The sequence below is a fragment of the Cavia porcellus genome, unplaced genomic scaffold, assembly GCF_034190915.1.
Source record: "Cavia porcellus strain 051 isolate PalLab524CR breed Dunkin Hartley unplaced genomic scaffold, mCavPor4.1 scaffold_1, whole genome shotgun sequence".
NCBI classification, from domain to species: domain Eukaryota; kingdom Metazoa; phylum Chordata; class Mammalia; order Rodentia; family Caviidae; genus Cavia; species Cavia porcellus.
In genome coordinates, this window is record NW_026947484.1 from 20,151,424 (window position 1) to 20,164,450 (window position 13,027).

The 13,027-nt window shown below is 33.8% G+C and overlaps 1 protein-coding gene across 1 annotated transcript; it reads left to right on the forward strand.

Moving 5' to 3' along the window:
- Positions 1-503: 503 nt before the first annotated feature.
- LOC100717244 (olfactory receptor 4A5-like) lies at positions 504-1,427 on the forward strand. The gene has a single exon (XM_003464016.1). The coding sequence runs from the start codon at positions 504-506 to the stop codon at positions 1,425-1,427; it is 924 nt and encodes a 307-aa protein (XP_003464064.1).
- The last annotated feature ends 11,600 nt before the right edge of the window (positions 1,428-13,027 follow it).

The following is a 13,027-nucleotide window of genomic DNA, read 5'->3' on the forward strand; positions in this document are numbered from 1 at the left end:
TCAGGGGCACAGATTGTGTTGTGACATTATTCCCTACAAATGCCATCAGTTTGAAAGACTGTATCTATGTTAGTTAAGGTACTTAGGATTCATTTCCATGACTGGAGAACAGATTTCCCCAGAGCAAATGCCTCTCTCCTATTTATTCTTTCTGATTTCTGTGTCATGAAGTTTACATATTTGAAAGAAAGTGTGAAATGTGTGAATCACTAGAATGGTTTCATCTTTCTTCTCTACAGATACCCACTGCAAAAAAAAACCCCTCTGATTTGTAGCCCCAACAAATTCATCCAAGTATAATTAGAATGATCCACAAGGCTATTGGGCTGTTTGGAAAAGAATTGCAACAGAGGCTTACTAAATGCTGTGTGTTCATTGCTCTTGCAGATATAACAATGGAGATGTGCTTTGTAATAGACTAAATCACTGTCACCTTCACAATGTTCTGTAAGGGTCTGCTTTCCTCACCACTTTTCTGTTCAATAAGCCTTCTAGAAGGCTGAATGGAACCTAGTAACAATGTCACAGAGTTTGTCCTTCTGGGTCTCACACAGAATCGTAATGGACAGATGGCATTATTTGTCATGTTTTTACTAATCTACACTGTAACAATGGTGGGCAACGTGCTCATTATGATCACTGTCATCACCAGCCCCTCTTTGGGCTCCCCAATGTATTTCTTCCTTGCCTGTCTGTCATTCATGGATGCCGTTTATTCCTCTGTCTTCTCACCCAAGTTGCTTATCGACCTGCTCAGTGGCAGAAATATCATCTCTTTCCAAGCCTGCATGTGTCAGCTCTTTATGGGACACCTATTTGGTGGTGCTGAGGTCTTCCTTCTGGTGGTGATGGCCCTTGACCGCTATATGGCTATCTGCAAGCCTCTGCACTATTTGACCATCATGAATCAGCGAGTTTGCATCCTCCTGCTGGTGATATCCTGGGCTGGAGGTTCTATACACTCTGTGGTTCAATTTGTCTTTGTGTCTAGTCTCCACTTCTGCGGGCCCAATGTCATTGACCATTTCATCTGTGACATGTACCCACTGTTGGAGCTTGCGTGCACTGATACCTACTTTATTGGCCTGACAGTAGTCGCCAATGGTGGAGCCATCTGCTTGATGGTCTTTATCCTCCTGCTCTTCTCCTATGGCTTCATCCTAAACTCTCTTAAAACTCACAGTCAGGAAGGGAGAAAAAAAGCTCTTTCTACCTGCAGCTCCCACATCACCGTGGTTGTGCTCTTTTTTGTTCCCTGTATTTTTGTGTATGTTAGACCTGTTTCCAACTTTCCTGTTGATAAATTAATGACTGTGTTCTACACAGTTATTACCCCTATGCTGAATCCATTAATATATACTTTGAGAAATTCAGAGATGAAAAATTCTATGGAAAAAATTTGGTGTCAAAAGTTAACTATGGAGTGAATATCTTCATGCTGAAACTCATTAATTGTAGTGTAAGATACATGCAGCAAATCCTAAGCATGATGCTGTCACCTTACTGGATTCTTTAAGGATGTATCTCTTTGCTTATACAATACTATTAAAGAAGGACAATTAATTGACCTTTATTTTGTAAGAAATGTAATAGGAAGTTTGTGGAAGATGTGGCCAAAACTTCGGTTTTTGTTCTTTTAGAAGTAAGGAAACGATAAAACCAAGCACATCATTTCTTTTAACTTGCTTTATCTCAGCCTAGGTAAAACTGTACTTCAGCACAGTGGTTGTACTTTTTTCCAAGGAGAAAAAATAAGCGCCTTATGAAATTTTCTGTGCTCCACATTAATGATAAAGAAATATGCCTGATGTTCAGATAATTTGTGGGACTAAAAGAGAAGTTTTGAAGTTGCGATGCTCATTATTTGATCAGTATAACAGATTTACTAGCTGGATTATGAGCTCTGCTTTAAAATTACTTCTATCCCTAGGTCAAAATCTATGGTTTTTTTTAAGTTTAGGGTTGTTGAATATAAGATTTCATGGATAGCTACAGTGATATCTGGTGAACAGTTTTCTTTAAAAAATGAGATTCCCTTGAAAAGGAAACTGGATTGAAGTTCTTTATTGCTGTTAGATGTTCTTTTTGGGGAAACCATAAGAAGCCAATTTGAGATTGTGGTGGGTTTTGCCAAGTACCCACTGTATTGGATCAATTGCACTCAATATATTCAATGCTTATCACCCTATAATGTTTTCCTGTACTATTGTAGTTAACTGGTCTTTTTCCATTAGATCCTGGAAATCACTGATATATTGCTGTCCTAATTTTGCCTTTACTCAAATATTGCTTTAATAATCCAAGGATATATATATATATATATATATATATATATATATATATTACTTTGAAACAGGATTCTTTCCTATCATGCGTTTGATGTCTTTGAGTATTCTTGCAGATATCAGCAGAGCATTCATTGCAGACCTAATATATTTCATTTAACATTGTTAATACCTTTTTCAATTAGAGATATTCAGATTCTTTCCAGATATTTCAATTTACAAGTGAAAATATTCTAATATGATAATACAGAATGTGTATGAGTGAATATTTTTTCATGTAGCTTCAAGTTTTAATTTCATTGGTAAATATCTAGGAATAGAATATCTGAGTTTTATGGCAAGTATATATTTTACTTTCCATGGGAAATGCCAAACTGTTTTCAGAGCGTTTCCTTTTGTTTTCCAGCTAGTAAAAATGATGTTTTCAAGTTCTTCCCTCATTGTCAGAAGTTGGTGTTGGAGAGATTTTTAAATTTTAGCCATCTTAATTGGAATGCAGTGGTGTCATTTAATTTCATCTTTGTAGGTGCTAGTTCTCCCCAGCTGACAGGGCCTCTGCCAGCACAGAGAGGCAACTCTACTTCCTTGCCTCTGTTCCCCAGCCAGTAAGGCCTCTACAGGAACACAGGGAGGAATCCACACAGCTTCCTTTCTATTTCTCCCTGTCTGAAAGGGCCTCTGTAGACACACAGGGAAAAAACACGGCTTCCTTATCGCTTCTCCCAGGCAACCAGTAAGGCCTCTACAGGCGTACCAGGCTGGAGGCTACACTGCTTCCTAGCTGCTTCACTCAGGCAGCTGGTAGGACATCTGCCAGCCCATTGGAAACAGGAGCTGCACTGCTTCATTGCTGATTTTCCCTGGTGGCTGATAGTGCCTTCTCCATTGCTCAAGGGTTAGGGACTTCTTGGTAACTGTTTTCATGTTTTACATATTTTGCTTTCTTGCTAATTTCCACAATGCATATTTGAAGAGTATGAAAATTATGATAGTTGGAAATGGTGGCACACTTCCATAATCCTAGCACTCAGAAGGCTGAGGCAAGAAAATGGTTGCAAGTTGTAGGCCAGCTTTAGCTGCATGATATCAAGGTCAGCCTGAACTGCATGGCAAGATTCACTCAAAAAAACAAGAAAAAAATAAAACCCGAAATGAAGAACAATAAAAGTATGCTTGAAATTTACCAATCTGTTCCAGGAGCGGACAGAATCGGGGTTGAACATCTCAGAAATTCCTAATTAGCGCATGGGCAACTGCGAAGTCCTCAAAATCTGACATACACTCCCATTGTACTTGAGATTCTGTTGTGCAAAATTTTCCTTATTTCCATGTTTAATTATTTTTGTGAAATGTATGTAATAAATAATGATATAGGGCTTGATTACACACAAAAGAACACAAAATGAAACAACAATGTTAAAGTATATTCATGAATTGCCCAAAGTTTTAAATGAATAAAATGTCTGAATTTTTGTTTTCCACATGTAGTAAATTAATTTTGGTTATTTTCTTACTTTAAGATGAAACTAGTCTATTTTTCATGTATCCATTATGACAAATTATATATTTTATCCATGTTTCAACATTTTAACTTTCTTAAAGCAAAATGAAACTCCCATTTCCCCAAAATATAATAAAACAGAAATTATGTTGGTAAGTTGAAAATAATGGCTGATCCCCCTAAACACATTTAGACTAGTAGAAACATCCATTCACAAATCAGGTCTATATTAATCTATGTCTGTTATCTCACATTTACCAAATTTCTTGGTGTACTTAGCCATAAACTATACTTTCTTAAAATATTTGACTTTGTTTCAAGTTTCATTGGCTCTAAGATCCCAGTTGAACTCTGGTCATGTTTTTTTCTTCATGTCATAGCTGATAAAAAACTGAAACATGTTGGTCAGACCCATACACATTCATGTGGACATTTTGAACAAAATGCAAAACAATACAGACTCCACTAGTCCATAAAATTCAACAGACAACCTCAGATGAGAAGTTTCCTAAACATATATGGACATGCAGAAAGGATAAGAATTTGTAATGCCCATCCTCACAAGGGAGGCAAGAAAGTGGTGTGCATTCCATTGACTGGAAAGCAACTCTTTTCTGTATTTACCAGCAATTTGACGCAGACCTGAAAAAGAAATATTGGAGAATGATGCTGACTGAGAAGCATTTTAATTTGTTCACAGTCTAGCCAGAATACATCACTCTATATTTTACAAATAACTGCTCAATATTTCCATTTAATTCACTTTCAATAATAAATCTTTTCTTACATGAGTGAATACATATTTGCTTTAAAATTTACAGTCACAACAGACAAACCAGTGGCTTGTCTTTCTAATGAAGTGACCAAGCTGCTGAAACTTAAGGCTTCAACAAACATCATATCTTATTATTTTCGCTGAACAATATGACCTGATGAGCAGCAATTTTGGATTCCCAGTGATTTCCATTGGCCAAATTTTCATGGCAGATGGTTTCACACAGTGCCCTCGGCTTCCAGGGATTCCCCAGATGGGTTCCATTTTCCAGCCTAATGGAGATGGCAGCCTCCACTCCGAGTCCATCCGCGGTCATCCCCATTGCACATGCCCAAGAAGTCCTGCTTTAGCTGCCAGGGCTTAGTTCTGTTGAATATTTTATTCCTGAAACCTTATAGACATTCTTTATGTCATTTTTAAATATTTCTTAAGCAACGTTCTGAACAACTGTCCTCTTCTGGTTTTACCTTTCTTGTGAAGTCTTTACCCCAGTCCAAAAAGGAGAGTTCTGGGCATTTATTGTAGGTTCCCAGGAATTCCCTAACCCGTTTTTGTTTGATGAGGTTATAGTATCTGTGCAGCATATTATTTGGGATATTTGTGAGCCATCTTTCCTAAAGCATGAGATACCTGACTTCTTGAGAAGCACCTCTCCAGCCTGTGCCTAGTATTCTATGGTGGCCTGACTTCTTGTGCAGTCAGTCCTTTCACTTTCACGTGGCTGGGGAATGCAGTATTTTGGGGCCCTGATGAGCAGGTAGGGCTTAAGATGGGTACCTGGGCCTGAGGACGGCAGAGGACATGTGGAAGAGGCAAGGTCAACTGTGTTTTGTATTTTCATACAAACACTTCATACAGATTTGTCAACTTCTACAAAGAAATTGATTGGTTGTTAATTAGAATTTCTTTGAACCTGTAAATGAATTAGAGGAGACTTGACATGTTAATGATGAGTCTTCCTTTTCAAGGCTGTGGGGAACTGCCTTGTGTTTTGATTTCCCTTGACTTACTCAATCTGTATTTTGTAGCTTCTAGGAATTATGATAATTGTCTTACAGGTTCTTACCCTTCAGAACAATTCGTGGAAAACCTTGATTAAAATGCTAATATAGCTTGGTTTGTTCCTAAAAGAAGTCCTGTATGCCACATAGTTTACAAGAAACTAATGCTGGAATGTGTATTGGAGCAGAAATAGGAAGTTGAAGACAGATGTGAGATTTCATTATGTACCCACATGCACTCACGGAACATTCACCATGATAGGAAACAAATGGGGTCATAACACACATTGTCATATAGTACCTCAAAGGACTTAAATCATATAGAAGATCTATTTTCAAATAAAAGACTATACTCTAAATTGATAACAAAATTATACATAAAATTTACCCTAATCATTTACTAATTAGACAACCCAAATGAATTTGAAACACAATTTGAAACTCTCAATCTCTACTGGAATATATTCTAGAGTGAAAAATGTACAAAGAAATGTTATGAGAAGTTGACTTATTTTAATAGTGTCATTAGTATTATTTTGTACTTTTTCTCATCCTGTTAATGTGTAGTGAATTGCTCAGGAGGCAGCACACATACTTAAATCATACTCTGGATGTTTTGATATGTGTACATATTATATAATTGCAATCAATCTAATGAACACATTGATCATCTCAGTAAATTAATGTTTTTCTTTAATTTATTATTGAGCAAATTTCAGGTATGCAATATAGCCTTCATAGCTGTAGTTAATATGCTGCACATAAAATGTAGGAATCCTATTTCTTGCTTATCTAATCTTTCAGACTTTGATAAGCACCATTCTACTCCTCTTTACTGTGAGAGTATTTATGTCTCACATATAATGGCGATAAGGTAGTATCTTATAGGTCATACTACTATATCCTTCAGATTCACTCATATTGTGATAAATAACAATGTACAATTCTTACACAAGGCTAAGTAAAATTGCATTATATGTACTTCATAAGTAAAAATACAGTAATATTTTTATCATATGGAAATTATATGATAATTATAATTATGTTAGCATCTGTCAGGGAGACCGTGGTTCACACACTTAATTGATTTCACAATTCTGAGGAAGATGGTGTTTAACATTTAATGTAGAGTGTGTGAAAGGAAGCAAAATTTTGCCAAATGCTTCTGTTTGTGAACTAAACTGTTCACAAACAGAACTATTAGTGAACCAAGGTATTGCATGACTGTATTACATATTACCTACCAACTAATTTTATAATGTAATGCATAACATAATTGAATGATATATATATATATATATATATATATATATATATATATATATATGATTTTCATTGTCCATTTGTTGAGCTATGGACACTCCTGTTTTCATGTGTTTGTCTATGTGAATAAAACTGCTATAAAGGGCAGATCATGTAAGATTTTTTGCCTTTTAATAACTCTCCAGAAAGTTTTATGATTGTCTGGTTTTTTTTTAAAAATTCACTTTTTATTATATAATTGGATTATAAGAGGAGTAAAAAGAAAAAAATGTTTACTGTAATAAAATAGGACATTTTAAAAAAGAGCAAAAATCCCCTAAAGTAATCAAATTTTACACAAAAGAAATTAGCCAAAAAACAAATCACTCCAATTTTAGCAGAAAGAAAGAAATAATATACATTAGTACCCTGACATATGAAGGTAGGAATGCAACAGAAAAATAGGAAATAACAGAAAATATCAAGAAAACAAAAAGTTGAACTTTTAAGAGGTCAACATAAAATTGGTAGATTTTTAGCTAATTTTAATTAAAAGAGAAAATTCAAATAAATAAAATGAAAAGGTCAAGAACATACAATACAGCATAAACTTGAGAAATGATAAACAGGAATTGTTCTAAACAGTTTTATTCCTCCAAATGGACATATTTCCACTGTATCCAAAAAATTCACCTACTGTTTGAGACATAATACCTAATAAACCTGAATCCAAAAGAAATAAAATGCCTAAATGGACCAATAACACATAAAACTATGTTGGTAATAAAATACCTTACAAGTAGGAAAAATCAAGAACTATTTTTTTTCTTGTCTAGTTGTGAGTTCAGAGGTGAACTGAAAAGGCATATGCTAAATTATACATTCACCAATTTTACCTACAATACAAGTCATTTAAAAATTGTAATTTTAATTTTTCCCCTTGATTGTTTGCCCCATCTAGTAGTTTCTTTCTGTTGTCATTCTGGGAATTGTAGTCATTTCTATCTCTCTCTGGAATGTCTTTCAGTACTCTTTCTAGTGTTGGTTTGGTGAATATGAATTTCTTAAGTTGTTCTTTATCATGGAAGTATCTTATTTCTCCATTAAATTTCAAAGAAAGTTTTTCAGGGTACATCAATCAGTAGGAAGGTTCCTTATACATTTAAGAATGGAAGTCCCATTCAAACCAGCTATTCCCTTCCTGGGTATTTTCCCAGAAAAATTGAAAATGTCATGTCACAATGATATATGTACACTTATATTTATAGCAGCATAATTTGTATTAGCCAAATCTTGGAAACAAACAAAATGCCCACCAACCACAGAATGGCTGAAAAAGATGTGGTATTGCTATTTAAAAGGATGATCTTGAGGTTTTCATAAGTAAATGGAGGCAACTTGAGTCTATACTCATAAGTGAAATATATCATACTTGCATATATTGTCTTTTTTCTCTAGTGTAAAAAATAAATAATAATAATTAAAAACTGAAAGAGAAATGAAATCCAAAATATAAAATAGATACTATAACAATCAAGGGGAAAGAAAGCACTTGAAAGGAAAGAACAACTTGCAGGTATACACATATAACTATGTATGTTTAATTGTGCAAGATAGATAGCCATAAAAATGATTCTCCATTATTTCACTAAAAAGAATAATTTGTGCTGTCATTGTTTAATTGTTCATTTTTTATGGTTTGATTTTATAACTTGAGCAACTACTTCTAAGATAACAATGTGCAGTATACTAACTAGTGTTCAATTTTTACTTTATTTGTTAAATTCTGTATTATTTCTACCCTTTTTCTATTCTCCACTTTAAAAAATAAAAAAACTAAAAATTGTATTTTTAACAGTGCATAGTAATTTTCCAAAACATTGAGTTTCAATGACATTTTTACAGATGTATATAATATACTTTCGATCATATCCATCTCTTTCAGATATAGGTCATTATTTTAATGAACATTTTACATATTTATTTTGTCCAGATTTTATTTTTCCTTTTTTGGTGATTTGGTCTCAAGTTGCTGATTTATATTATTTTCCCCAGAGGATAAGTTTCTGTAAATCCTGTTCTATATAGTTATTATCCTTGTGGCATCTCTGGAGGTGTATATTCTGCCATCAGAATGATACTTATGGTCCCAGTGAATTTAATTAAGGGAAAAGTCATCCTCAGAGAAGCACTAACCAAATGATTGAGCAATGTGTTTATGGTTTAAATACAAATTAAATGACTACAGTCTTTTGCTATTACCTCAGAGAATGTTTGTCTATATCAGTACTCACTATTACAGAAATTAAAATGATAGACTCAAAGGTGGATAAAATAGAGATTAAAGTTTTCTCTGTCATTCCAGCATCCAGGATAAAGCCAGGCCAGTAACTCTGACTGAGAATCAAAGTATTTTAAAGTGAATTTCATTCCTTTGCTTTTATAGCTATAAATTATGATTTGCAAATGTAAGTCAATTTTAGTTTTTTAACCTTGAAATGCTTCTTTAGTGTTTGGTTTTAGGAGAAAATTTGTGAATGACAAAATTTGGGATATCTGTGTTTATAATCAAGATTCAGATTCTTGAGTTTTCAGGGCATTGTGATATTCACTTTAAATTTGAATCAATTCAAATTTCACATTTTTTTCCCAGAAAGCTAGGTGAATCAAACTTCTTGTATCTGCAGGCATGGAAAGAACTCATCACAGGGAAACATATCAAGGTGTGATAGTGATGCATGTTTCATCTGCCTGTGCTTCTGGGGTTGGCATTGGTGCATGAAGCTGTTATCTTCTAAGATCAGCAGAGGACACCAAAACCTACAACTCGGACCCAATGACTGTGTTCTCATGAAGGTGAGTGAGGAGATGTATTGACTTATATGATTGTGTACTAGGCTTTATATAGTGCATTTGCAGTGCAGAGGTGACCTAGTAACTAACAATCTTTTAAAAAGTCTACATGAACAGGAAGTGATGTCACATGTCTATACTCCCATCATTCCAGAGACTGAAGCAGGAGGATCACTGGGAGTCTGAGGCCAGCATGGGGTACAAAGTGAGCTCAAGTTCAGCCTGAACTGCATAGCAAAACCTGATCTCAAAAAAGCAACCAAAATTCTACTTAATGCTGATGATTGGTTATATTAGGGTATCTTATGTGATTACTAAAATATTTATGCACTGATTGGAAATTTTAATAATTTTCTCAGATGTTTTAATATTATAAAAAGGCAGAATGATATGAACATCTCAAAACCCAGTGTTTTTACAGATTAATTTCCATGTAATGATTTGGGGAATATTGTTCATGCAGGAATTTTTAATCTGTTAATGGTATTGCCTGAGTCGTTTTCCAAATGTTCTTTATATTGTTAAAAACTAAAAATGATGTAGCATCTGTAGAAGTTACAGAGTGACTTCAGAGAGCATACATAAATAAGCCTACATTTAGTTTAAGTTGGGGAAAGTTAAGAGGAGGACTAAAATTGATATTCATCTTAATGAAATAAAAGAATTCTCATGAAAATGCAGGGAAAGAAGTTAGAGTGTGTGCTAGGAAGATCGATGAGGCAAAGGACTTATTATCTTAGCTTATATTATCTTATTTTTGGAGACAGGATCTTTCTCTATGGCTCAGGCTGGCCTTGAAGAATAGAATTTTCAAAACAGATACACACGTGCTGTATACCTATGTAAATAGAGTGCTGTATACAAGAAGGGGAATGGAGGGTGCAGGAATTAAGAGTACCAATGTTCTTAAGGGTCCTGAAGGTGATGAGATAAGTATAAGTATTTGTGACTATTATTTATATATATATATAAAATATATATAATAGTCACAAATACTTATATATATATATATTATTTAGGGATTTTTTCATAATCATACCTCTTATATGTAAACTTTTGCATATTTCTTTCTTTTTCCACAGTCAGTTTTGGAAATTTCTCAAACATTACTGATATAATGGTCATTAATTCTTTTATGATGTTTTTTCTATTTAGCAGTTTGTATTCTACTAAATAATTTCCTTATTATCATTAACCTAAATTTCTTATACATTTTTTGCTTAATGCTATTAGAAGTGCCAATAAAATTACTTTGCAAATATCCCATGTACAAGGACTTTAATTTCTATGGATAGATTCAAATTCTGTTTGTTTACAACCTTCCTTTCTGTGGTCCTAATGTCATTGATGACTTCATCTGTGACATGTATCCCTCACATGCATTAAAACTCACATGCACAGATATCTATGTTGTTGGTCTCACAGTGGTGGCCAATGATGGAGCAGTCTGTGTGGCCATCTTCTCACTCTGCCTCCTCTCCTATGGCATCATTCTGCACTCCTTGAAGAACCTGAGTCAAGAAGGGAGGCACAAGTCCTTTTCCACCTATGGCTCCCACATCATGGTAGTCATCCTCTTCTTTGTTCCTTGCAATTTTATGTATGTGAGACCTCCTTCTACTTTACTCACTGGTAAATCTTTGACTGTGCTTTACACCATTATCACCCCTATATTGTACCCCCTCATCTATACTCTGAGAAATGCAGGGATGAAGAGTACAAAAGAAGCTCTGGACTAGGAAAAAAAAATGAATGGTAGCAAAATACATCATCTCAATATTCAGTAAAATGTTGCATCTTCCAGAAAACCACGCGTGATTATTGCATTATGCTAGTATCTGCCTCATTGTTAATAACTCTACATTTTTTGTGAATTTTCCAATGATCATTGTATAAACTTAAGACTATTGGAATTTATCAGAAAAATATATTTGTAATTTACTGAATGAAGTGGTTCTGTAGAGATTACAAATGCATATGTATCATCATTAATATTGAAATTTATTTTACTTAATGTAACCTTTTATTTTGTAATGAGTAAACTTAATAATGTTTCAGGATTAATAGTCAAAACATACAAAATAATGTGTACATATTTTATTCTTTCCTCGCCAAGTGCAGAAAATATTAAATCATTTATTTGAAATATATATTTTATTTTTATACTTGTATGATACATTAAAACATAATTTTGACATATTGTTTAGCAAATACATGCCAAAGTTAAATACCATTTTATTTTAAATATCAATCATAAAGAGATTATGGAAACAGCAAGAATCTATATCCCATTTTAACCAGGATCATCTTGTCCACATCAATGTTTCTTGGACTATTTTTCTCTCAAAGACATGCTGCTTTTGTTTTTCAAGAATATATATGCATTTATTAGCAATACTCAAAAATCTTATCCACCTTGGTGTATTGATTCACACACACAATATTTGCTTCTCCTTGCCTCACCACCCTCTCCTTGTTCTCAGGTCCCTTCCTATCTTAAAAGCTCTGCCCATGAGATTCCTATCATCTTCCTTTTATTTATGTCTAAAAATTATTCCTATGTCGGCCTATCATAAAATAACATTTAGACAATACTGACGTTTATGTGTTTCATTTATTTCACTTAGGAATTTACTCTATTCATTTTTCTTAAAAAAGGCTCGTTTCTTTTTTTATGGATGAGTAGTACACTATTAGGTAGGTATATCACATTTTATTGGTTAATTAGTTTGTTGATGGACATATCAGGCTTCCCTATAATTGAGCTATTCTAAATTGTGCGGTTATAAATGTGGATGTGCATATGTCACTGTAACATGATGCTTTAAAATTTTTAGAAGACATTCAGAAGAGATGCAGGTGGGTCAAATAAAATTTCTACTTTTCCTTTTTGAAAAAGGCTGCATAGAGATTTTCATAGTATTTGTACTAGTGTACACTCCAACCAAAAATATAAAAAAGTTTCCTTTCTTCCCATGACCTCAACCCTTTTGTTGCTTTTGGAGTTTTTGATTTTGGTCTTTCTTACCCAATTGAAATGGTACATCTGTGAGGTTTTTTTTTTTTTTTTTTATTTGCACTTTCTAAATGCTAAAGGTGTTAACATTGTTTTATATGCTTATTATGCATTTGTTATTTTAAGAAGCTTTCACTTGTTTCAATTGTCACTTTTAATTGGGCTTTTTGTTTTCTTTGGGGGGTCAACTATGATTTAGATGTGCCTCTGAATTCTAAATATTAGCTCTATGTCTGTGGAGTATATAGAAAATTATTTCCTCATTATGTAGGTTGTATTTTCATTCTGTTGACTGTTTCCTGCGCACTACAGAAGCTATTAAATTCGATAAGATCCCATGTATTTAAATCTGGA